The sequence below is a fragment of the Amblyraja radiata genome, chromosome 8 (assembly GCF_010909765.2).
Source record: "Amblyraja radiata isolate CabotCenter1 chromosome 8, sAmbRad1.1.pri, whole genome shotgun sequence".
NCBI lineage: Eukaryota > Metazoa > Chordata > Chondrichthyes > Rajiformes > Rajidae > Amblyraja > Amblyraja radiata.
Genome location: NC_045963.1, coordinates 6,739,912 through 6,765,305, shown reverse-complemented (window position 1 = coordinate 6,765,305; position 25,394 = coordinate 6,739,912). Strand labels below are relative to the sequence as shown.

The 25,394-nt window shown below is 51.5% G+C and overlaps 1 protein-coding gene across 2 annotated transcripts; it reads left to right on the top strand.

Moving 5' to 3' along the window:
• Window positions 1-389: 389 nt before the first annotated feature.
• gpn1 (GPN-loop GTPase 1) lies at window positions 390-24,366 on the top strand. 2 transcript variants are annotated; one of them, XM_033025105.1, is made up of 15 exons: window positions 419-494; window positions 531-590; window positions 3,800-3,893; window positions 4,335-4,374; window positions 5,011-5,077; window positions 5,242-5,279; window positions 16,533-16,611; window positions 17,503-17,597; window positions 18,135-18,180; window positions 18,586-18,732; window positions 19,202-19,284; window positions 19,723-19,762; window positions 20,951-21,050; window positions 22,279-22,389; window positions 24,146-24,366. In XM_033025105.1, the coding sequence occupies exons 1-15, from the start codon at window positions 426-428 to the stop codon at window positions 24,229-24,231; spliced, it is 1,155 nt and encodes a 384-aa protein (XP_032880996.1). In that variant the 5' UTR covers window positions 419-425; the 3' UTR covers window positions 24,232-24,366. The 2 variants fall into 2 exon arrangements, with proteins under 2 accessions (XP_032880995.1, XP_032880996.1); XM_033025104.1 differs by having other exon boundaries at window positions 390-590.
• The last annotated feature ends 1,028 nt before the right edge of the window (window positions 24,367-25,394 follow it).

Here is a 25,394-nt window from a genome sequence, read left to right as displayed (position 1 = left end):
TGGACCAATAGGGAGAGGCCTTTCACAGGGGTCAGGTCAGTGCTGACCCTGGACCAATAGGGAGAGGCCTTTCACAGGGGTCAGGTCAGTGCTGCCCCTGGACCAATAGGGAGAGGCCTTTCACAGGGGTCAGGTCAGTGCTGACCCTGGACCAATAGGGAGAGGCCTTTCACAGGGGTCAGGTCAGTGCTGACCTTGGACCAATAGGGAGAGGCCTTTCATGGAGGCAGTACTGGATTTATCCAATAGGGAGAGGCCTTTCTTCCAGGGTCGGGTCAGTGCTGACCCTTTTCCAATAGGGAGAGGCCTTTCATTGGGGCTGGGCGGGTGGTGGCAGTTGTCCAATAGGGAGAGGCCTTTCACGGGGGGGCGGGTGGAGCAGCGACGTCATCGGCGGCCGGCGGCATTGCTCTGATGCGTCGGGCATGGCGGAGGCGGCGGCGGCAGGAGCAGGAGCGGAGGGAACCGGCACCGGCAATGGCTCCAGCTCCTCCACCACCTCCACCGGGACCGGCTCTCCCTCTCCCACTCCCACTGTCTGCCTGATCGTGCTCGGCATGGCGGGCTCGGGGAAGACCACATTCGTGCAGGTACCGCCGGCCTTGCTCCTTGCCGCGCCGGGGGGGAGGGGGCTAGTCTGGGCTCGGCGGGCCGAAGGGCCGTGTCGCCGGTGCACAGCACCAACCTGCAGCAGTGTGGAGTTTAGTTAGGTCGCTGGGTTTAGTGGGGCAGACGGTGGGATTCACTGGAGTTTGAGTGTTGTCATCGACTTTAGTAAAACTGTGCGCTGCTGTTATATTGTAACTGGGAATCACTGGGTCCACGGTGAATCTGGATACTAGTAGAAGACAGGCACTAACTCAGGGGGACAGACAGGCAGCATCTCTGGAGAGAAGGAGTGGGTGACGTTCCGGGTCGAGACCCTTCAAACACAAAATAGGTTTTGCCACAGGAGGCACAGAATAACTTTCTGAATTAATTGGTGGTGAATCTGTGGAATTCATTGCCACAGAAGGCTGTAGAGGACAATAGGTGCAGGAGTAGGCCATTCGGCCCTTCGAGCCAGCACTGCCATTCAATGTGATCATGGCTGATCATCCCCTATCAGTACCCCATTCCTGCCTTCCCGCCATATTCCCTGACTCCGCTATTTTTATGAGCCCTATCTAGCTCTCTCTTGAAAGCATCCAGAGAACCTGAGTAAGCCATTTAGAACGGAGATGAGGAAACAATTTTTCTCACAGAGAGTGGTGAGTCTGTGGAATACTCTGAGGCAGAGAATTCCACAGACTCACCACTCTCTGTGAGAAAAATTGTTTCCTCATCTCCGTTCTAAATGGCTTACTCCTTATTTTTAAACTGTGGCCCCTGGTTCTGGACTCCCCCAACATCGGGAACATGTTTCCTGCCTCTAGCGTGTTGAAATCCGTAATGATCTTATATGTTTCAAAAAGATCCCCTCACATCCTTCTAAATTCCAGAGTATACAAGCCCAGTCGATCCATTCTTTCATCATATGACAGTCCCGCCATCCCGGGAATTAACCTTGTAAACCTACGCTGCACTCCCTCAATAGCAAGAATGTCCTTCCTCAAATTAGGGGACCAAAACTGCACACAACTGCCATTCGCTTTCTTCACTGCCTGCTGTACCTGCATGCTTACTTTCATAGACTGATGAACAAGGACGCCCAGATCCCATTGTACTTCCCCTTTTCCCAACTGGATGCCATTTAGATAGTAATCAGCCTTCATGTTTTTGCTACCAAAGTGGATAACCTCACATTTATCCGCATTAAACTTCATCTGCCATGCATCTGCCCACTCACCTAACCTGTCCAAGTCACCTTGCATTCTCATAGCATCCTCCTCACAGTTCACACTGCCACCCAGCTTTGTGTCATCTACAAATTTGCTAATGTTACTTTTAATCCCTTCATCTAAATCATTGATGTATATTATAAATAGCTGCGGTCCCAGCACTGAGCCTTGCGGTACCCCACTAGTCACTGCCTGCCATTCTGAAAGGAACCGTTTATCCCTACTCTTTGTTTCCTGTCTGACAACCAATTTTCTATCCATGTCAGCACTCTACCCCCCAATACCATGTGCCATAGCTTTGCCCACTAATCTCCTATGTGGGATCTTATCAAATGCTTTCTGAAAGTCCAGGTACACTACATCCACTGGCACTCCCTTGTCCATTTTCCTATTTACACCCTCAAAAAATTCCAGAAGATTAGTCAAGCATGATTTCCTCTTCGTAAATCCATGCTGACTATGACCGATCCTGTTACCGCTACCCAAATGTGCCGCTATTTCATCTTTTATGATTGACTCCAGCATCTTCCCCACCACCGATGTCAGGCTAACTGGTCCATAATTCCCTGTTTTCTCTCTCCCGCCTTTCTTTAAAAGTAGAATAACATTAGCTACCCTCCAATCCACAAGAACTGATCCTGAGTCTATAGAACATTGGAAAATTATCACCAATGCGTCCACGATTTCTAGGGCCACTTCCTTAAGTACCCTGGGATGCAGACCATCAGGCCCTGGGGATTTATCAGCCTTCAGTCCCATCAGTCTACCCAACACCATTTCCTGCCTAATGTGGATTTCCTTCAGTTCCTCCGTCACCCCAGATCCTCTGGCCATTGGTATATCAGGAAGATTGTTTGTGTCCTCCTTAATGAAGACGGATCCAAAGTACCTGTTCAACTCATTTGCCATTTCCTTGTTCCCCATAATAAATTCACCTCGGGTCAAGTTAATGGATATTGTTAAGGCAGCGATAGATAGATTCTTGATTAGTACGGGTGTCAGAGGTTACGGGGAAAATGGGGTTAGGAGGGAGAGTTAGATCAGCCATGATTGAATGGCAGAGTAAACTTGATGGGTTGAACTGCCTAATTCTGTTCTCATCACTTATGAATGTATGACTGGACTCAGTGACTTGTGGTGTTCCACAAGCATCTGTGATGGGATTGTGTTTGTTTATAAAATAATATGGAAGATAATGCCACAGAAAAAATAGAGAAAAATTGGTAAGAAAGATGGGGAAGTTACACTTTTGCTCTATGACTCTGTCGGTGGTCGGATGATGACGTTTGCAGATTATCGTGAGTTGTGGACATTTGTCGACGGACACAGTTGTAAATTTGGAAGAGGAAATGGCAGAAGGAGTTTGATCCAGACAAGTGTGAGGTGTTGGATTTTGCATGGTCAGATCAAGAGAAAAGGATTCTGAGAATCGTCGATGTACTTAGGGATCTTAGGTGCAGGCCCATAGCTCTCTGAAACACAGTTTGAAAGAGGCAATAAAGGCACCCTTGCCTTCATCGGTCAAAGCATTGAGGATGACATTTGTGAAGTCCTGATCTATAACACTTTGGTTTGGCCATATTTGGAGCATTGTGTGCAGTTCTGTTGCCACACTAGAGGAAGGATGTGGAGGCTTTGAAGAGGGTGCAGAATAGGCCCACCAGAATGCCGAGGGTGTTAGCTATAGGGAGAGGTTGATGAAACTTGCACTGTTTCTTCTGGATGGTCAGACGTTGCGGACGAAACCTGATAGTTTTTTTAAATATGAGAGGCAAATATCAGGTGGACAGAGGGGACATGGGGTGGGGGGGGGGGGGAGATATATGAGCGGGTGGTGGAGGGTGGGGTTAGAGGGGGAGATGTGGGGAGCCTGGATAGGAGATGGAAGGGCAGCTGCCGACACAGAGAGGTGGGTGGGGGATGTGGACCGAGGTGGGAAAGATTCTGAATGTTTTTTCCTCTGATGTTGTCTGTTACAGAGGCTGACTGGTCACCTGCACCTCAAGGGGTGTCCTCCATACCTTATCAACCTGGATCCTGCCGTGCATGAGATCCCTGTCCCGGCCAATATTGGTGAGGAGTGGGCGGGGGGGGTTAGCGGATTGGTGGGAGGGTTAGGAGAGTGGGGCATTCGTGTTGGGAGTGAGAGTGGGGTTTGGGTTAGTGAGAGGGGGGTTAGATTTAGAGTGGGCTATTAGTGTTGGGGGGGGGGAGAGTGGGATTAGTGTTAGTGAGAAGGAGGGTTTGTGTTATGGAGTGATGAGTGGGCTGTAAGTGTAAGGGGGTGAGAGTGAGATTAGTGTTAGAGAGTGGGGCGTTAGTGTTGGGGTGAGAGTGGGGTTTGTGTTGGGGGTGAGAGTGGTGCGTTAGTGTTGGGGTGAGAGTGGGGCGTTTGTGTTGGGGGTGAGAGTGGGGTTAGTGACAGGAGGGTTAGGGTTACGGGGAAGGGCGAGTTGTGTGGCGGTGGGCGGGTGGTCGGTCGAGAGCCGCAGTAACACACAATGTCTTTCTCAGATATCCGGGACACAGTGAACTACAAGGAAGTGATGAAGCAGTATCCTTTGGACATGGGGGTGTGCTTGAGCAACCAGCGTGAAGCACGTCATGAGGTCACAAGGGGGTCAGGCAGCATCTATGGAGAGAGGGAATGGGTGACGCTTCGGGTCGAGACCCTTCTTCAGACTGATGTCAGGGGAGGGGGAGGGACCGTTGTGTTAGGATGGTTCAGTCCCTGTGACCGTGGGCTTCCCACAATCGGAAGGTTAATTGACACTGTGGTGCTTTTACACAGAGAAGGGCACTGTGTAGCTTTGTAAACAATGCAAGGTGTGCAGGTGAGGGGGGGAGTTAATGGGGGTGGGGGTGGGCAGGGTCGGTGCGGGCTCTGTGGGCTGAGGAGCCTCTTACCGTGCTGTGTGAGGTGGGGAACTTGTCAATGTGCAGCTCAACATGTCAGTGAGACGACGGTGGGCTGTTGGGGTTCTTTGATTGCTCAGCCCGACTGGTCAGGGGTCGCGTTGGGGTGCAGGGCCATTGGGGCGGGCAGGGGCTGTAGTGGTGTGAGGGAGGGGGGCTGGATCACGGGTGGGGTGGGGAGGAGTGTTGGGGGACCAGGAGACACGGGTACGCTGGGCCCGGTCTGTCCGTCCGACCGTCTGTCACTGCTTCGTTCCCTGACCCAGCGCTTCAGATACGGCCTGGGGCCCAACGGTGGCATTGTCACCGCACTCAACCTGTTTGCCACAAGGTTTGACCAGGTGTGTGGACGGTGTGGGTGGGGGTGGGGAGATGGGGCGGTATGGGGGTGGGGAGGGCAGGGGTGTGGAGATGGGGCCGGTTTGGGGGTGGGGGAGGGCAGGGATGGGGTGGGACTGAAGGTGGTGCTGCTCTGCTGCTAACACCGTCTCCCACTCTGCACCAGGTTATGAAGTTCATTGAGAAGAGGCAGCAAGACTGTCGGTGAGTAAACTGGGTGGAACTCCCTGATTCCTGTCTGTGATATCCCATTTTGCCTACATTAGGCCCATCTTCCTGCTCTCCACCTCATTCTCTACCCGCGTGTCCCTGTTGCTCTGGTGGGGGGGGGGGGGTGCTGGTCGAATGACGGGACCATAGATCAGTGGGGACTGTGGCATGGTCTGTGCACAGTGCCAGGCAGCAGTCAATGCAGATGTTGGAAGCTGGGAATACCCAGCAGGTCGGGCAGCATCTGGGGATAGGCAGAGCGTGTCCGCGTTTTAGCTCAGCGATCCTGGAGGAGGAGTAAAGAGAGAAAAGTAAACGTATGATGGACAGGAGAATGTCATCAGGTCTAGAGAGATAGAATTCACAAAATATCACTGGCAGTCTGGATTGGGTTAAATTCGAAGGCCTTCTATTAATATATATTAATTTTTCGGGCGCAAGAATAGGGTGGCACAGTGGCACAGCGGTAGAGCTACTGCTTACAGTGCCAGAGACCCGGGTTTGATCCTGACTATAGATGCTTCTCTGTACGGAGTTTGTACGTTATCCTTGTGACCTGCGTGGGTTTTCTCCGAGATCATCAGTTTCCTCCCACACTCCAAAGACGTACAGGTTTGTCGGTTAATTGGCTTGGTGTAAATGTAGAATTGTCCCTGGTGTGTGTAGGGTAGGTAGACAAAAATGCTGGAGAAACTCAGCGGGTGAGGCAGCATCTATGGAGCAAAGGAAATAGGCGACATTTCGGGCCGAAACCCTTCTTCAGACTGTCAGTCAGGCGTAGTGTAGGGTAGTGTTAGTGTGCGGCGATCGTTGGTTGGTGTGGACTCGGTGGGCCGAAGGGTTTATTTCTGCGCAGTATCTAAACTAGACTAACTAGGGAGAGAGCAAAGTCTGTTACAGACAACGGGATTGTTGATGTAGGGCAGAGGTAGAGGTGAGCTTGTGAATGATCACTCTCCATGGAGAGTCACAAAGGAAATGGACTTGCAGTTGGTGATTCAGTGAAGGGGGCGGTGAAAGGTCAGTGCCGGTGTCCAGAAATGCAGAGCAGCTAATCGATGCCTTGGCAGCTTTAACGGTCGATAAATCCCCAGGCTCGGATGACATTTATCCCAGGCTGCTGGGGATAAGGAAGGGAAAGGAAGAGGTTGGCACCAGAGATTACTGGTTGAGATGTTTAAATCTCCACTCGACCCGAGCAAGCAAAAGGATGACGGAACACAGCCAATGTGGTCTCCATTTCAAGAGGGGAGCCTTACAATGACAGACCTGTGAACCGAACATCCTGCACATCTTCCTCCAGCGAAGAAAATAGGGGAAATATTATTTGAAACTTTGCCCATCTCCTGCAGCTCCACACATAGATCTTCGTGGGGCCCTATTCTCTCCCTAATTAATCTTTCCCTCTTAATATACATCTATAATCTCCTTGGGAGTCCCTTTAATCCTCTCTGCCAAAGCCTTCTCACTGGCCCGCTTTCCCCTCCTGACTTCCTCCTTCACTCCATCCCTGATACTCCAGGCATTCCCCTGGTCCCAGCTGCTGGTAGCTGACCCAAGTCTCCCTTCTGACAAGACCTTATCTCTCGTCATCCAGGGCTCCCTTGCCTTGCCTCGCCGTTCCACTCGTGGTGAATGCCTGACTGACAGACTGAGAGGGGGGAATGTGTTGGTGCACAGGGAAGTGATAGAAGATGACACCAGGTGACCTGAACGCAGAAAATTCTGCAAACACCCAGTAGGTCAGGCAGCATCTGCAAAGGAAAACTGAGTTGGCGTTCAGGTCAGAGGTGAGGTTGTCGCAGGGTATTTAGGTCAAAGGTGAGGTCGCCATGGTGTTCAGGTCAAAGGTGAGGTTGCCATGATATTCAGGTCAAAGGTAAGGTCGCCACAGTATTCAGGTCAAATGTGAGGTTGCCACAGTATTTAGGTCAAAGGTGAGGTTGCCACAGAATTCAGGTCAAAGGTGAGGTTGCCACAGTGTTCAGGTCAAAGGTGAGGTTGAAACTAGAAAGAAAACATGAAAACTACTGACGTAGTTGAGTCTGAAGAAGGATCCTGACCAAAAACATCACCTATCCATGTTCTCCAGAGCTGCTGCCTGCCCCGCTGATTTACTCCAGCACTTTGTTTTTTGTTTGCAAAGCAGCCTTTGCATTTCCTTGCCCACTTGGAAACGTTAGAGTCGACATAAAAACTCCCAGAGATCTGAGCGGTGAAGGCTCCTTGGAGCTGCTGAACTACAGTAAGAGCAGAGCTAGTGGTGTCCCATCCCCCTTGACAAAGATGCATAGACAATACATAGACAATAGGTGTAGGAGTAGGCCATTCGCCCCTTCGAGCCAGCACTGTGATCATGGCTCAGATCTCTCCAGCCTGCCCCCATCCCTCCACCCTCTCATAATGCCAACTTTGCCCTCCTCAACACCAGGTCGTTCAACAACAAAGCCCTTGCCCTCCATGAACTAATCCTTGACAACACTCTGGACTTCCTTCTGCTCACTGAGACCTGGCAACAACCCAATGTCTTCTTCTCCCTCAATCAAACATCCCCACCTGGATTTAATTACATTTCCAAGCCCCGCCCCTCCCGCCATGGAGGTGGCCTCGCTGTTATTTTCAACCAGAACTTTCAGATCACTGAACTCACCTTCCCCCCAGTAGCATCATTTGAATTCCTCGCCTTCAAAGCTCTTTCCTCCATGACAGTCATCCTCATTTACCGGCCACCTAAACCAAACCCCTCCTTCCTATCTGACTTCACTGAACTCCTCACACTTGCCTCATCCCTCTCCCCACGTCTGCTGCTACTTGGTGACTTAAATATTCACATGGACTCCCCCACCTGCAAGCTCGCATCTGAATTCGCCTTTTTACTTGACAACTTCTCTCTCACTCAGCACGTCACCTTTCCCACCCATGACAAAGGTCACATCCTTGACCTGGTCTGCTCCACAAATCAACCGGTACTCGACCTCCATCCGTGCCTCTTCCCCCTCTCTGATCATAAGCTTATACGGTTCACCATCCCTTCTCCGACACCTCGCCCCCGCTTCCTCCGAGAAATCACCTTCCGTAATCTAAAATCCATTGATTCCCACCATCTCTCTGACCTGCTCTCCACCACTCTCCCCCTGGACTCAACCCCCATCTCACCTGATGATCTCACAAACCATCTCAACTCCACCTTGTCTACCTCCCTCAACACTCTGGCCCCCCTCAAAACAAGAACCGTAACTTTCAACACATCTTCACCCTGGTACACACCTGCACTTCGTAAACTGAAACAGACTGGTCGCCAACTCGAACGACTTATAAAGAAATCATCTCTCACAGTCCACCTTGAAGCTTACAAACTCCACCTCACTGACTACAAAGATGCTCTCATTGCTGCAAAATCTGCCTACCTCTCCTCCATATTCACCGATCCCTGCCTAAACCACAGAACCCTCTTCTCCACAGTGGGCAACCTCCTCAAGCCTCGAGCCAACACTCTCCCTACCTCTACTCCGGATCTCTGCAACTCATTCCTCCACTTTTTCGCTGATAAAATCAGCACCATCTATCAATCTTTATCCCCTGTACCCGACTCCCCAGCATCTACTCCACCACCTACCAAGGCCCCTCCTTTCAACATCTCCACTGACCTCCTTACCCCTCCTCCACACTGCTTCCTCTCCCAGTTTGACCTGGTCACCCCTATTGAAATCTCCAAACTCATCAGCTCTTCCAAACCCACTACCTGCTCCCTCGACCCTCTCCCCACTCCCCTGTTGAAGTCCTGCCTCCCCGTTCTCTGCCCCTACCTCACTAATCTCTTCAACTCCTCATTGTCCCAAGGAATTGTCCCCTCCGCTTTCAAAACTGCTGCCGTTACACCAATCTTAAAGAAACCTGGTCTTGATCCCTCCTCTCTCATTAACTACCGCCCAATCTCAAACCTCCCCTTTCTTTCAAAAACCCTGGAGCGTATCGTTGCGTCGCAACTTCATTCCCACCTCCTTGCGTATAACCTACTTGAACCCCTCCAATCTGGCTTTCGCCCCCTCCATAGCACAGAAACTGCTCTCCTCAAAGTCCTCAACGACCTCCTCACCTCTGCTGACACTGGTTCCCTCAACATCCTCATCCTCCTCGACCTGAGCGCAGCCTTCGATACAGTGAACCATAACATCCTGCTCACCAGACTCAAAGACCTCGGCATTGAAGGCTCTGCACTCAGCTGGCTCCGTTCCTACCTTTCCAACAGATCCCACTTCATCTCTCTCCACAACCACACCTCTGCTACAGCCGCAGTCACTCAAGGCGTTCCCCAAGGCTCCGTACTCGGCCCCCTCCTCTTCATCATCTACATCCTCCCCCTTGGTCAGATACTCCGCCACTTCAATCTGGACTTCCACTGTTACGCTGATGACACCCAGATTTACCTTGGCACCAAATCCCCCCACAACCCCCCCCCCTCTCCCATATCAACTCCTGTTTGTCAGCTATAAAAACCTGGATGCAACATAATTTCCTCAAACTCAACAGCGATAAGACAGAATTCCTCCTCATAGGCTCCAAAGCCACACTCAGCAAAATCAATAACCCCACTCTCACCATCGACGGCACCACTGTCTCCCCATCTCCCCAGGCCCGCAACCTTGGCGTGATCTTTGATTCCACCCTCTCCCTTGAGCCTCACATCCGCCATGTCATTAAAACCTCCTTCTTTCATCTCCGCAACATCGCCAAACTCAGACCCTCTCTCACACCGCCCGCTGCTGAAAGACTCATCCATGCCTTCATCTCCTCCCGACTGGACTATTGCAACTCACTTCTCCTTGGCATCAGCTCCACCTACATCAACCGACTCCAACTGGTCCAGAACGCAGCCGCCCGACTCATCACCCATACCAAATCCTGGCATCACATCACTCCAGTCCTCAAACAACTTCACTGGCTTCCCATCTCCCACCGGATCACCTACAAAATCCTGATCCTCACCTACAAAGCCCTCCACCATCTGGCCCCCCCATATCTCATTGACCTCCTCTCCCCCTACCAACCCTCACGGTCCCTCAGATCCACATCAGCCGGTCTCCTCTCCATCCACAAGTCCAACCTCCGCAGTTTTGGGGACAGAGCCTTCTCCAGGGCAGCTCCCAGGCTCTGGAACTCCCTCCCCCAACTGATCCACAATTCCGTGTCCCTCACCATCTTCCAGTCCCGCCTCAAGACCCATCTCTTCACCTCTGCCTATCCTTAGCCCCACGTCCCCGTCCCTTTTCATCTGTGCATTAATTGCCTCATACTGTGTTTTGTATTGAATTCTGTCTTTACTTTGTGTACTAGTCATGTCTCTACTATTTATTTCATTCCCCTTACATGTTTTTCCTCTACATGCTCAATTTTTGTAAGGTGGCCTTGAGACTCTTGAAAGGCGCCCATAAATAAAATGTATTATTATTATTATTATTATTATGGCTGATCATCCACAATCAGTACCCCGTTCCTGCCTTCTCCCCATATCCCTTGACTCTGTTATCTTTAAGAGCCCCATCTAAGTCTTGAAAGCATCCAGAGAATCGGCCTCCACTGCCTTCTCAGGCAGAGAATTCCACACATTCACAACTCTGGGTAAAAACATTTTACCTCATCTCTGCTCTAAATGGCCGATCCCTTATTCTTAAACTGTGGCCCCTGGTTCTGGACTCCCCCAACACCGGGAACATGTTTCCTGCCTACAGTGTGTCTGCACTAATGTACAGAGATATAAATATCCTAGTCCTGAAAGAAGGCAGTGACCGAGCCTGCAGACATCCAGGGAAGAGAATTCCAGAGATTCACCGGCCTCAGGGTGAAGAGGTTGCTCTTCATTTCAATCTTGAACATCATGCTCCTTGATTTTGGATGGTGTCTCCTTGTCCCAGCCTCCTCACTGTATCCTGTATCAACTCTGTCATAGAAGCATAGAAAATTGGTGCAGGAGGAGGCCATTCAGCCCTTCAATATAATCATGGATGATCATCCAAAATCAGTACCCCGTTCCTGCTTTCTCCCCATATCCTTTGATTCCATTAGCCCTAAGAGCTGTATCTAACTCGCTCTTGAAAACATCCAGTGAATTGCCTTCTGTGGCAGAGAATTCCACAGATTCACAATTCTGTGGGTGAAAACATTTTTTTCTCATCTCAGTCCTAAATGGCCAACCCCTTATTCTTAAACTGTGACCCCTGGTTCTGGGCTCCCCCAACATCGGGAACATTATTCCAGCATCTAGCAATCCCTTAAGAATTTTATATGTTTCTATAAGATTCAATGCATTTCGTTGTCTCTGTACTGTACACTGACAATGACAATTAAAATTGAATCTGAATCTGAATCTGAAGATTCCCTCTCATCCTTCTAAATTCCAGTGAATACAAGCCCATTCTTTCATCATATGACAGTCCCGCCATCCCGGGAATTAACCTGGTGAACCTAGGCTGCACTCCCTCAATAGCAAGAATGTCCCTCCTCAAATTAGGAGACCAAAACTGCACACAATACTCCAGGTGCGGTCTCACCAGGGCCCTGTACAACTGTCGAAGAACCTCTTTGCTCCTATACTCAAATCCTCTCGCTATGAAGGCCAACATGCCATTTGCTTTCTTCACTGCCTGCTGTACCTGTATGTTTACTTTCAGTGACTGATGTACAAGGACACCCTGGTCTCGTTGCACCTCTCCTTTTCCTAATCTGACACCATTCAGATAATAATCTGAATTCTTGTTCTTGCCACCAAAGTGGATAACCTCACATTTATCCACATTATACTGCATCTGCCATGCATCTGCCCACTCACCCAACCTATCCAAGTCACCCTGCGGCCTCATAGCATCCTCATCGCAGCTCACATTACCACCCAGCTTTGTGTCATCCGCAAACTTGGAGATGTTAATTTAATTCCTTTGTCTAAATCATTAATACATATTGTAAACAGCTGGGGTCCCAGCAACGAGCCTTGCAGCATCCCACTAGTCACTGCCTGTCATTCTGAAAAGGACCCGTTAATTCCTACTCTTTGCTTCCTGTCTGCCAACCAGTTCTCTATCCATGTCAATACCCTACCCCCAATACCATGTGCTCTAATTTTGCACACTAATCTCTTGTGTGGGACCTTGTCAAAAGCTTTCTGAAAGTCCAGATACACCATATCCACTGGCACTCCCTTATCCATTCTACTTGTTAGATTCTCAAAAAATTCCAGAAGATTAGTCAAGATGTCCACTTCATAAATCCATGCTGACTTTGACCGACCCAGTCACTGCTTTCCAAATGCACTGCTATAACATCTTTAACAGTTGACTCCAGCATCTTCCCCACTACCGATGTCAGGATAACTGGTCTATAATTCCCCGTTTTCTCTCACTCCTTTCTTAAAGAGTGAGGTTACATTAGCCCTAAAAAGTGGAGTTGCATCTACCCAATCTAAATGAGGCTACCTCTGGTTTATCCAAGGCCAGATAGACAAAAAATGCTGGAGAAACTCTGGGTAGAAGGAATGGGTGACGTTTCAGGTTGAGACCCTTCTTCAGACTGAGAGTCAGGGGAAAGAGAGACACAGAAATATGGAAGGATACGGTGTGAAAACGAGGGAACAAAGGGGACGAAGCTTGAGGAAAATGTAGAGTAGATCATTGTCGGGCTGGGGAAGGTGACAACGAGGCATACAGAGATAAAATTCAATCGTGAGGACAATCATACTGGTCGGAGAAAGGGAGAGGGAAAGCAAGGGCTACTTGAAGTTAGAGAAGTCAATGTTCATACCGCTGGGGTGTAAGCTGCCCAAGCCAAATATGATGTGTTGTTCCTCCAATTTGCGCTGGGCCTCACTCTGACAATGGAGGAGGCCCAGGACAGAAAGGTTGGCGTGGGAATGGGAGGGGGAGGTAAAGCGTTTGGCAACTGGGAGATCAGATAGGTTTAGGTGGACTGAGCGCAGGTGTCGGAAACGATCGCCGAGCCTACGCTTGGTGCCGCCAATGTATATAGGAGTCCACACCTGAATCTTCAAGGTTATACGTCCTATTGGAAAGACAGAGAGGTGGGCAGAGGGGGTGGGGTAGCTCTGTTGGTAAGGAATTAAATTCAGTCCTTAGTGAGGGGTGACATAGGATTAGAGGATGTAGAGTCATTGTGGATAGAGCTGAGATATTATACGGGGGAAAAGACCCTAATGGGAGTTATTTACAGGCCCCCAAACTGTAGCCAGGATATAGGATTCAAGTTACATCAGCGTGTAAGAAAGGCAAGGCTACGGTGGTCATGGGAGATTTCAATATGTAGGTAGACTGGGTAAATCAGGTTGGTTCTGGACACCAAGAGATGGAATTTGTAGAGTGCCTCCGTGATGGATTCTTAGAGAAACTTGTAATGGAGCCTACCAGGGAAAAGGCAATTCTGGATTTAGTGTTGTATAATGAACTGGATTTGATGAGGGAGCTCAAGGTATAGGAGCCATTATGAGGTAGCGACAACAATATGATAAGTTTTAATCTGCAATTTGAGAGGGAGAAGGTGATATCGGATGTGTCAGTATTACAGCTGAGCAACGGGGACTACAGAGGCATGAGGGAGGAGCTGGCCAAAGTTGACTGGAAAGGCACCCTAGCAGGGATGACGGTGGAACAGCAATGGCAGGAATTTCTGGGAATAATCCGGAAGATGCAGGATCTTTTCATTCCAAAGAGGAAGAAAGATTCTAGGGGGAGAAAGAGGTGACCATGGGTGACAAGGGAAGTCAGGGACAGTATAAAACTAAAAGAGAAGCATATAACATCGCAAAGAGGAATGGGAAGCTTTTAAAGAACAACAGAAGGTAACTAACAAGGCAAGGTAGACAATAGTACTGGAGAAACTCAGCGGGTGCGGCATCATCTATGGAGCGAAGGAAATGGGCCAAAGAAGGAACTGCAGATGCTGGAAAATCGAAGGTAGACAAAAGTGCTGGAGAAACTCAGCTGGAAATGCTGCTGCACCCGCTGAGTTTCTCCAGCACTTTTGTCTACCTTCGATTTTCCAGCATCTGCAATTCCTTCTTGAACTAACAAGGCAATACGGGGAGAAAAGATGAAATACGAAGGTAAACCAGCCAATAATATAAAAGGATAGCAAGAGTTTCTTCAGTTATATAAAGAGCAAGAAAGAGGCAAGAGTGGACGTTGGTCCGCTGGAGAATGATGCAGGAGAAGTGATAATGGGGAATAAAGAAATGGCAGAGGAGTTGAATAACTTTTTAGCATCTTCACAGTGGAAGACACCAGCAACGTGCCTGAAATTCAAGAGTCAGGGGGTGGAAGTTAGTGGAGTGGCTATTACTGGGGAGAAGCTGCTTGGGAAGCTGAAGGCTGAAGGTGGATAAGTCACCTTGACCAGATGGACTGCACCCTAGGGTTCTGAAAGAGGTGGCTTTAGAGATTGTGGACACATTGATAGTGATATTTCAAGAATCACTAGTCAGGAGTGGTTCCAGACCATTGGGAAATTGCCAATATTACCCCGCTGCACAAGAAGGGAGCAAAGCAGAATAGTGGGAACTATAGGCCGGTTAGTCTGACTTCAGTGGTTGGTAACATTTTAGACGCCATTATAAAGGATGAGGTTACGGAGTACTTAGAAGCTCATGATAAAATAGGCCAAAGTCAGCATGGCTTTGTGAAGAGGAGGTCTTGCCTGACAAATTTGCTGGAATTTGACAAAGTAAATAGCAGGACAGACAAAGGAGAGCCAGTAGATGTTGTATATCTAGATTTTCAGAAAGCCTTTGATAAGGTGCCACACGTGAGGCTGCTAAGGAAGATGAGAGCCCACGGTATCAAAGGGCAGATACTAGCATGGATAGCAGGTTGGCTGGATGGCAGAAGGCAAAGAGTGGCAATAAAGGGGGCTTTTTCTGGTTGGCTGCCAGTGACTAGCAGAGTTCCGCAGGGCTCGGTGCTGGGGCCGCTACTCTTCACGTTGTATATTAATGATTTGGACGAGGTGATTGAAGGCCTTGTGGCCAAGTTTGGGGATGATACGAAAATAGGTGGAGGGGCAGGTAGTGTAGAGAAAGCAGGGACTCTGCAGAAGGACTTGGACAGGTTGGGAGAGTGGGCAGAGAAGTGGCAGATGGAATACAGTGTAGCAAAGTGTGGAGTCATGCATTTTGGTAGTAGGAATAAAGGTGTAGACTATTTTCGGGTGAGAATCCAGAAATCGGAGGTGCAAAGGGACTTGGGAGTGCTGGTGCAGGATTCCCAAAAAATTAAACTGCAAGTCGAATCGGTAGTAAAGAAAGCAAACTCAATGCTAGCATTTATTTCAAGAGGGCTAGTATACAAAAACAGGGATGTAATGTTGAGGCTCTATAAGGAGCTGGTCAGGCAGCATTTGGAATATTGTGAGCAATTTTGGGCACCATATCTGAGGAAGGATGTGCTGGCTCTGGAGAGGGTCCAGAGGAGGTTTACGAGAATGATCCCAGGAATGAGTGGGTTAGCATATGATACGCCTTTGACGACACTGGGCCTGTACTCGCTGGAGTTTAGAAGAATGAGGGGGGGGCCTCATTGAAACATACAGAATAGTGAAAGGCTTGGATAGAGTGGATGTGGAGAGGATGTTTCCACTAGTGGGAGAGTCTAGGACCAGAGGACATAGCCTTAGAATTAAAGGACGTTCCTTTAAGAAGGAAATGAAGAGGAATTTCTTTAGTCAGAGGGTGGTGAATCTGTGGAATTATTTGGTACAGAAGGCTGTGGAGGCCAAGTCAGTGGATATTTTTAAGGCAGAGATGGATAGAGTCTTGATTAGTACGGGTGTCAGGGGTGGTCACGGTGGCGCAGCGGTAGAGTTGCTGCCTTACAGCGAATGCAGCGCCAGAGACCCGGGATCGATCCCGACTACGGGTGCTGTCTGTACGGAGTTTGTACGTTCTCCCCGTGATCTGCGTGGGTTTTCTCCGAGATCTTCGGTTTCCTCCCACACTCCAAAGACGTACAGGTTTGTAGGTTAATTGGCTTGGTAAATGAAACATTGTCCCTAGTGGGTGTAGGATAGTGTTAATGTGTGGGGATCGCTGGTCGGCCCGGACTCGGTGGGCGGAAGGATCTGTTTCCTCACTGTGTGGAGAAGACAGGAGATTGGGGTTAGGATGATTGAATGGCTGCGTAGACGAGCCGAATGGCCTAATTCTGCTCCTATAACATATGAACATGACCTTATGATGTTTGAATGTTAAAGGTACGTTGTGATAGACACCCCTGGACAGATTGAAGTGTTCACCTGGTCGGCGTCAGGAACCATCATCACAGAGGCCTTGGTGGGTATTAAGCTGTAACCATGTGACCCGTGCACTCGACATCAACACAAGCTGTGCTCCGAGACGCTGTACCTGCCCCACGTATCACATTGGGCAGTGTTGAGGCAGTCTCACAGTATCTAACCTCTACTGCCCCAGTCGAGGCAGTGTGAGACACTCACTGTGAAACCTCCTTCCCTGGTGCCCCATTTAACCACCTGACCCGAAAATAAATTCCAAAGACGTACAGGTTTGTAGGTTAATTGACTTGGTAAATGTAAAAATTGTCCCATGTGGGTATAGGATAGTGTTAATGTGCGGGGATCGCTGGTTGGAGCAGACTCGGTGGGCCGAATGGGCCTGTTTCTGCGCTGTACCTCTAAACTAAACTAAATTATTTTGCCTGTAGACTGGTGTATGTTTGAAGGAATTAAGATAACCGCACTCTCATAGCGACCCACAGCATGCCTCAAGTTTGCCGCCCTCATTTTAAAAAAACTGACCCCAATGGAGCGTCCCTCTGTGTGTCTGACCCTTTTTTAAAAATGATAACACAATATTTTAATTTGATAACCCCGCTGCCTCTCCAGGGACACGTGGGCACGGACGTAGGCCCGGAAAAGGAGCAGGCAGCCGTCCCTAGTGTGGCCGTCGATCGCCCGCTGCCTGGACCGGCGGATGGCCATCTTGGGCCTGGGAGTTTGTGATGGGACGGTGTGGAGGGAGGGTCTCTCTCTGTGTCTGACCCAGGGGATGGTATGTGATGGGGAGGTGTAGACGGAGCTTTGTTCTGTGTGGCGTGGGAGTGGATTATCCTATCCACTGCCCCTGACCCCCCCAACCTCTCGCCCCATGCACCTGACCTGCGAACCCTCGCCCCTTGTGCCGGGGTTAACTGTGATCTCTCTGCAGGCCTCCACGTTTGCCACTGTCATTGTGTACGTGATGGACACGTCACGAAGCACCAACCCCGTCACCTTCATGTCCAACATGCTGTACGCCTGCAGGTACGACCGGGCCCGGGGTGACCCTGGGGGAGGGGGTGACCCTGGGGGGCTGGTGACCCTGGGGGAGGGGGTGACCCTGGGGGCGGGGGTTGACCCTGGGGGGCTGGTGACCCTGGGGGAGGGGGTGACCCTGGGGGAGGGGGTGACCCTGGGGGAGGGGGTGGCCCTGGGGGCGGGGGTGACCCTGGGGGAGGGGGTGACCCTGGGGGAGGGGGTGACCCTGGGGAGGGGGTGACCCTGGGGGGAGGGGGTGACCCTGGGGGAGGGGGTGACCCTGGGGGAGGGGGTGACCCTGAGGGGCTGGTGACCCTGGGAGGGTGTGACTGGGAGGGGGGCGGGGGTTGACCCTGGGGAGAGGGTGATCCTGGGGCGGTTAACCCTATGATCCTGGGGAGTGACCCTGGGGGATGGGTGGTGACCTGGGGGAGAGGGTGACCCTGGGAGGGGAGCGGAGCGGGGTGACCCTGGACTGTCCGGTATATTTTACATCTTTGTGTCTGTGCGGGGCTCTGATGACTTCACCCGTTTCCCTCTCAGCATCCTGTACAAGACCAGGCTGCCGTTCATTGTGGTCATGAACAAGGTAGGACTTTATTGCCCCACTCACTGCGCTGCGGCCCCCACACACTCACCAGACCCAGTCTGCAGGCACCGAGCCAGCTACCGTCCCCACCGACCACCCTTCACCGCTGGCAAACCTGTGTGGCTGCTCTAGGGGCAGCGGTGGAACATGGGGGAAGTATCTAGTGCTGAACCTGCCTGGCGACATTCCCCCCCCATCTCCGCTCACCCCTCCCCCTGTCTACACTCCCCGGCGTAGTAACACCCTCAGGCTATGATACCCCCTGTGGCAATGATTGCTGCCCTAGGCAGTGATCTCCCCCCTCTGGGGCAGTGACCCCCCCCCCCCTGGGGCAGCGATCTCTCCACTGGGGCAGTGGTAGCAGACAGTGATGGTGTGTGTGTGCGTGTTGTGCTGATCCTACAGGTTGACATTGTGAGCCACACGTTTGCCGTGGAGTGGATGACGGATTTTGAATCGTTCCAGGATGCGCTGAACCAGGAGACGAGCTTTGCCAGTAATCTGACCCGCTCCATGAGCCTGGTGCTGGACGAGTTCTACAGCACCCTGCGGGTAATGCCCACCTCTCCGTCCCCCTCTCTGCCCCCCCCCCCCACCCCATGTGAGAGAGCAGAGTGCAGCCCGTGCCTGCCTGCGGCTGGGAGTCGGTGGGCACGGCGGCATCTGCCACCAGCTATGGCAGAGGGGGAGGGGGTGATCAATGGGAACAAAGTGTCTCTGTGACGCAGGCAGGTCCGGTGTGGTAACTGCTCGGGGACCAGGGATGCTGGGGGTGGGGGGGGTGAGGGGAGGGGGGTCAATGCTGACGGTGGGGACGGGGATGGTGGGGTGGGAGGGGAGAGTGGGGGAAGGGGGGCCAAATGCGGGGCGGGGGGGCGGCATCCCCCCCCCCCCTCCCCTCCTGCCCATCTCCCCACAGGTGGTGTGGGTGTCAGGCCCTGGAGGTGGGGGCTGCCTCCTGGGGTGGGGGCACCCGGCACTACCCCCTGTCCGTGTCTGACTGCAGCCTGTTCTCCCGCAGGTGGTGGGGGTATCGGCGGTGGAGGGGACGGGGATGGACGACTTCCTCGGACACGTGGCTGAGGCAGTCGTGGAGTACGACCTGTGAGTGTCACGGTGGGGGGGGGGGGGGGGCTGGCCGTCTAACTCCCCGTCTCCTTTGCCCCCCGCTCCCCCCTCTGCACCCCTCCCCCACTTCCACTGCACTCCTCCCCCTCCTCTCCCCACTCACTCTCTCCCCCTACTCTCTCCCCCCTACTCTCTCCCCCCTACTCTCCCCCCTCTCCGTACTACCTGTCCAATTTCCCCATCCCCCACTTCCACCCCCCACTCTCCTCCCTCTCCCCACTCCTCCCCCTCCCTCCCACCTCGCTCTCCCCACTCCCCCTCCCCCTCAGCCCCATACGCTCCCCCCCACTTCCGCTCCCACTCTTCCTTCTCTTCCCCCACCTCACTCTCCCTACTTGCTCTCCCCCCTACTCTTTCCCCCCCTCTCCCCACCCCCCTGCCCACAATGACCAGCCGCTGCTCTTCTCCCCACAGTGAGTACCGCCCCTACTACCTGAAGATGAAGCAGCACCTGGTGAGTGGCTGATGGGGGCACCAGGGGAGTGCGGGAGGGGTCAGAGGTCACATGGAGGAGGGAGAGGCTGGGGTCAGGGGTCACAAGGTGGGGAAGATAGGGGTGGGGGTCAGGGTTTAGAGGAGGCGGGTGTGGGAGGCTGGTGTCCCATGGTTCTTTATTATCGCAGGTACTATTAATAACCACTTTCTGTTATTTGCACTTTACCAGTTTATTTATTCATGTGTGTATATATTTATATCATGGTATATGGACACACTTATCTGTTTTGTAGTAAATGTCTACTATGTTCTGTGTGCTGAAGCAAAGCAAGAATTTCATTGTCCTATACAGGGACACATGACAATAAATACAGGGACACATGACAATAAACACTTGGGGTAGACTTATATTTTGCCCACCCCCTTCCAATCCCCTCTATCTCTCCCTCCCCCTCCCCTATCTTTCCTCCTTGCTTTGTGACCCTGTTGTGGTTAAGAGACTCAGGGTTGGATAAGATGGCACAGACACGGAGAATTTTTCAAGAAGACGAAAGCCTTTATTTGCAAACATTGGCTGGAACATTCAAAGACGACACCCGCCTGTCCGTTCTCTAATTGCTATCCGATTACAGAAAATGGCTGCTTTTTATTACAATTTCATAGCCTTATCTTCTCTACCTTATCTTGCATGCTGCACTCCTCTTGCATCAATCTATCTTCGATTCTAACATTCTCTGTCTCGCCACCATTAATTTCTGACCTTGGTTCAGTCTTATTAAACTTTACATTTCCCCTCATATCTCTTCCTCTTTCGCCACCCTTAAATTCCAAACTGTTACTCTAATATCCCAGCTGTGTCTACTTCACCACCCTTATTTCCTAGCTACAGCTAAAGGTTACACACCATATTATAATGTTACATACTAGTTTATAAGTTGAGTACAAAGATACAAATGTATTTATTAAGAATACAAAGCTGCAAAAGTAAAAATAAGTAACTTGTTTAGTGTCTTGTTTACTGGATAAATGATTTAATTAAGTGCTGCTAAATGACTAACAATCACGTGAGGTTAAGTAAAATAAGCTGATGTCTGATTACATAAAACAGCTGACATCTGCTGCTATGTATTCTATATAACTTCCATAACCCCCCCCCCCCCCCCCACCACCACACCCGAGCCTGTGTAACCTCCTGTATGTGTGTCAGGCTGATAAGGAGATGAGGAATCGTGAGGAGCAGTTGGAGAGACTGCGGAGAGACATGGGGGACGTGTCCATGGACTCGGACCATCAGTCTCCTTCCGCGGGTAGGTGGGAGCATCGCCAACCCCGTGGGGGGAGAGGGGGGCAGAGACGGCCCCTAGCCTGAGTTTAGTTCAGGTTATCGTCACGTGTACCAAGCTGCAGTGAAAAGCCCACCATCCCTCTGCCTCCACAGGCGCTGCTTCACCTGCTGAGTTCTTCCAGCAATTTGTTAGTTGCTTAAGATTCCAGCATCTGCAGTTCAGTTCAGTTTAGTTTATTGTCACGGTAAGACAATACATGATTACAATCGAGCCATTTACAGTGTACAGATACATGATAAGGGAATAATCTTTAGTACAAGGTAAAGCCAGCAAAGAGAGAGGGCCAGAGACCCATGGCATTTGTTTACCAGAATGCTGCCAGGATTAGAGGGTTTCAGCTCCAGGGATAGGTTGGACAGACTTGGGTAGACACAAAATGCTGGAGTAACTCAGCGGGTGAGGCAGCATCCTGGAGAGAAGGACTATGTGACGTTTCGGGTCGAGACCCTTTTTGGACAGACTTGGATTGTTTTCTCTGGAACGCCGGAGATTGTGGAGAGAACTGATGGGAATATATAAAATGATGAGAGGCAGAGATAGGGCAGACAGTCAGAACCTTTCTCCCCGGATGGAAATGTACTAGAGAGCATAGCTTCAAGGTAGAACACATAGCGGATGGTGGGCGTGTGGAACGTACAGCCGGGGGCAGTGGTGGTGGAGGCAGATATGATAGAGAGGTTTAAGAGGCTTTTGGATAGGCACGTGGATATGGAGGGATATAGATCAGGTGCAGGCAGAGGAGATGCGTGTATCTGGGCATGCTGTGTGACATGGACATTGTGGGCTGAATGGCCTGTTCCTGTGCTATAGTCTTGTGTGCCGGTAGAGTGGGGAGGTGTGTTGTGGACCTGTGGGGGAGGGGAGATAGTGGGGGGGGGGGGAAGAGTGTTGGGAGAGTGGGCAGGAGAGTGTGGGGGGGAGATAGTGGGGAGAGTGGGGGGGGAAGAGAGCGTGGGGAGAGTGTGGGAGGGGGTTGATAGTGTAGGGGTAGAGAGTGTTGGTAGAGTGGGGTGAGCGGGCAATGTGGGTGGGAGGAGAGTGTGGGGGGGGGGGTGATAGTGGGGGAGTGGGCAGTGTGAGGGGGGGGGGGGGAGAAAGTGTTGGGAGGTAGAGAGTGTTGGTAGCGTGGGCTGAGTGGGGTATGTATGGAGGTGAGTGTGAGGCTGACCCTGCCCCCTGTGCCTCACAGACAGGGAGGGTGAGGTTGAGGCCGGCCCGTCGGGGCTGATCATGAGCCGTGGAGCCGGCGATGAGCTGCAGGAGGAAGTGGATTCCGATACGGACGACCTGGACTATCAAAGTAAGTGGCAGTGACCGGGGCTGGGGAGAGGCGGTGACTGACCCACACCCGCAGTGTGGGGGGGCTTGGTCTGGGTGGGACCAGGTGTAGGCCCCTCCACTGTGGACAAGCCAGAGGAGGGGTGGGGGGGGGGGGAGGGTGTGGACTCTATCTCCTTTGTACCAAAGATCCTATAGCAAGCAAGATAGATCACTTGACGAAAAAGACGTAGTACGGTCATAGGCCCCATTTCCGTAACCAGCCTCTGTCTCCGCACCAAACATCCCACAGCAGAGCAAAGATACTAGTGCAGAGACGGGAGCCGGTTACGGAAACATCCTCGTAAAAATAATAGTTATTTGGTAAAAATCTTCTCATTTTCAGAATTATAATTTATTAACATAAACTGTTCCCCCGCAACGTTGATTACACTGCGAGTCGGGTCGGGTCCGGTTACGGAAAAGGATGAAAAAAAGGCCCACGTTCCGCTCCGTTGCGTACTACACGTCAGCCCATTGCATTTAGCAGGAGTGGTCTACCTTGCTCCGCTATAGGATCTTTGATTTGCACAGTCAGATGTTCATCAGGATGATGCTGGATCCGTGTGGCATGGTGGCACAGCGGTGGAGTTGCTGCCTTTGTACGCAGTTGAGACTACGGAGTTTGTACGTTCTCCCTGTGACCTGCGTGAGTTTTCTCCGAGATCTTCAGTTTCCTCCCACTCTCCAAAGACGTACAGGTTTGTCGGTTCATTGGCTTGGTGTAAATGCAAACTTGTCCCTAGTGTGTATAGGGTAGTGTTAATGTGCGGGGATCGCTGGCTGTTTCCGCGCTGTATCTCTAAACTAAGGGGGGCTTCAGCGATTGAGAGGTTGGACAGACTTGGGTTGTGTTTCCTGGGACTACGGAGGTTGCAGGGAGACCCGTGTGAAGGGGAATAAATTACATGGAGCATAGATAGGGTGGACACTCTGACTTTTTTTTTTGGCCCAGATGAAAATCTGAAAAGAATCTGAAGAGAATTCCACAGATTCACCACTCTCTGTGTGAAAAATGTTTTTCTCATCTCGGTCCTAAAAGACTTCCCCCTTATCCTTAAACTGTGACCCCTTGTTCTGGACTTCCCCAACATCGGGAACAATCTTCCTGCATCTAGCCTGTCCAACCCTTTAAGAATTTTGTAAGTTTCTATAAGATCCCCCCTCAATCCTCTAAATTCTAGCGAGTACAAGCCGAGTCTATCCAGTCTTTCTTCATATGAAAGTCCTGCCATCCCAGGAATCAGTCTGGTGAACCTTCTCTGTACTCCCTCTATGGCAAGAATGTCTTTCCTCAGATTAGGAGACCAAAACTGTACGCAATACTCCAGGTGTGGTCTCACCAAGACCCCGTACAACTGCAGTAGAACCTCCCTGCTCTTATACTCAAATCCTTTTGCTATGAATGCTAACATACCCGATTTCCTTCGCTCTGTAGATGCTGCCTCACCCACTGAGTTTCTCCAGCAATTTTGTCTCCCAAAGTTCAGAGGAGATGTGCGGGGGATGTGTTTTACACAGAGGGTGGTGGGTGCCTGGAACGCGCTGCCAGGGGTGGCGGTGGAGGCAGATATGATGGTGATGTCTAAGAGGGTTTTAGATGAGCACATGGATGTGCAGGGGTATGGATCATGTATGGGCAGAGATTGGTGTAGCTTGCCATCATGTCCAGGCTGGGCCGAAGGGCCTGACCGTGTGCTGTACTGCTCTCTCAGTCTCTCGTTCCCTTCCCTTGACAGAGGCGGAGGAGCGGATAGAGGAGCCTGCCTTTCACAGATACCTGCAGCAGAAAAGGCATGGGAACCAGCTCGCCACGAAAGAGTGATCGTGGAGGGGGCGGGGGGCTTGGACACCTGATGGGGGTGGTCCCCTCCTCCCACACACACATGACCTGCTATAGTTTAACACATCATGGATCTCTGTATTTATTGAATAAAGACTGCGTGATATTCTCATACAACTTGGAACCACTGACTCCTTGGGACTGTGCTTCCCCTGTTGTCGTGTCCTGTGGTGGGGAGGCTACAGTCGCGGAGAGACTGTTATCTCCCACCATGACTCTTATCTGTTCACAACCCGGGGATTGCGTGCAAGAAGCCTGGAGTTGTTGTGACGGTCCACCACGTTCTTCCACAGCGAGCCAGGATTCTCCCCCCGACCTCCACAGATGAGGGTTGAGGGCTTGAATCACGGCCCCCGTAAGTGCCAGGGACATCCGGCCAGCAGATGGCAGCCTTGTCCCTGACTGCAGACGGTGGTGATAGGAGTTTGGACAGATTGGGGATTCACACTGGGGTGGGGGCTCCCACCACCGGGACAGGGGTCCCTAGACCCCCACCCCCGGTACAGGGGTCCTTAGACCCCCCCACCCCCGGTACATGGGTCACCAGACCCCCACCACTGGTACAGGGGTCCCTAGACCCCCACCCCCGGGACACGGGTCACCAGACCCCCCAAATGGTCGCCAGCGTTCCCACTCCCAAATAAGGGACAAAATGGTGGGTGTAGACAGGGCATGTAAGGGACAATAAGGCAGTGGTGTAGACGGGGCATGTTGGTCGATGCAGGCACGTAGGGCCGAAGGGCCTCTTTCCAGGACTGATTCGATGGGACAGGAGGAAATGCAAGGGGTGGGTGAATGGGGATGTGGAGGCGGAGGCGGAGGGTGGGGACATTGAGAGGGGAGGGGGGGATATTGAGAGGGTGGGGACATTGAGAGGGGGGGGTGGGGACATTGAGAGGGGAGGGTGGGGACATTGAGAGGGGAGGGTGGGGACATTGAGAGGGGAGGGGGGGGACATTGAGAGGGGAGGGGGGGACATTGAGAGGGGAGGGGGGACATTGAGGGGAGGGGGACATTGAGGGGTTGGGGACATTGAGGGGTTGGGGACATTGAGGGGTGGGGACATTGAGAGGGAGGGATTTTGAGGGGGAGGGAACATGAAGGTGAGGGGGTTACAGAGACAGGCAAGATATAGCGTACAACTG

Excerpts from the sequence above, each read along its gene's own strand:
- gpn1 (XM_033025104.1), top strand. The coding sequence starts at position 426 with ATGGCGGAGGCGGCGGCGGCAGGAGCAGGAGCGGAGGGAACCGGCACC. Across the intron at positions 17,598-18,134 it reads AACATGCTGTACGCCTGCAG|CATCCTGTACAAGACCAGGC; the intron begins GTACGACCGGGC and ends TTTCCCTCTCAG. Across the intron at positions 18,733-19,201 it reads AGTTCTACAGCACCCTGCGG|GTGGTGGGGGTATCGGCGGT; the intron begins GTAATGCCCACC and ends GTTCTCCCGCAG.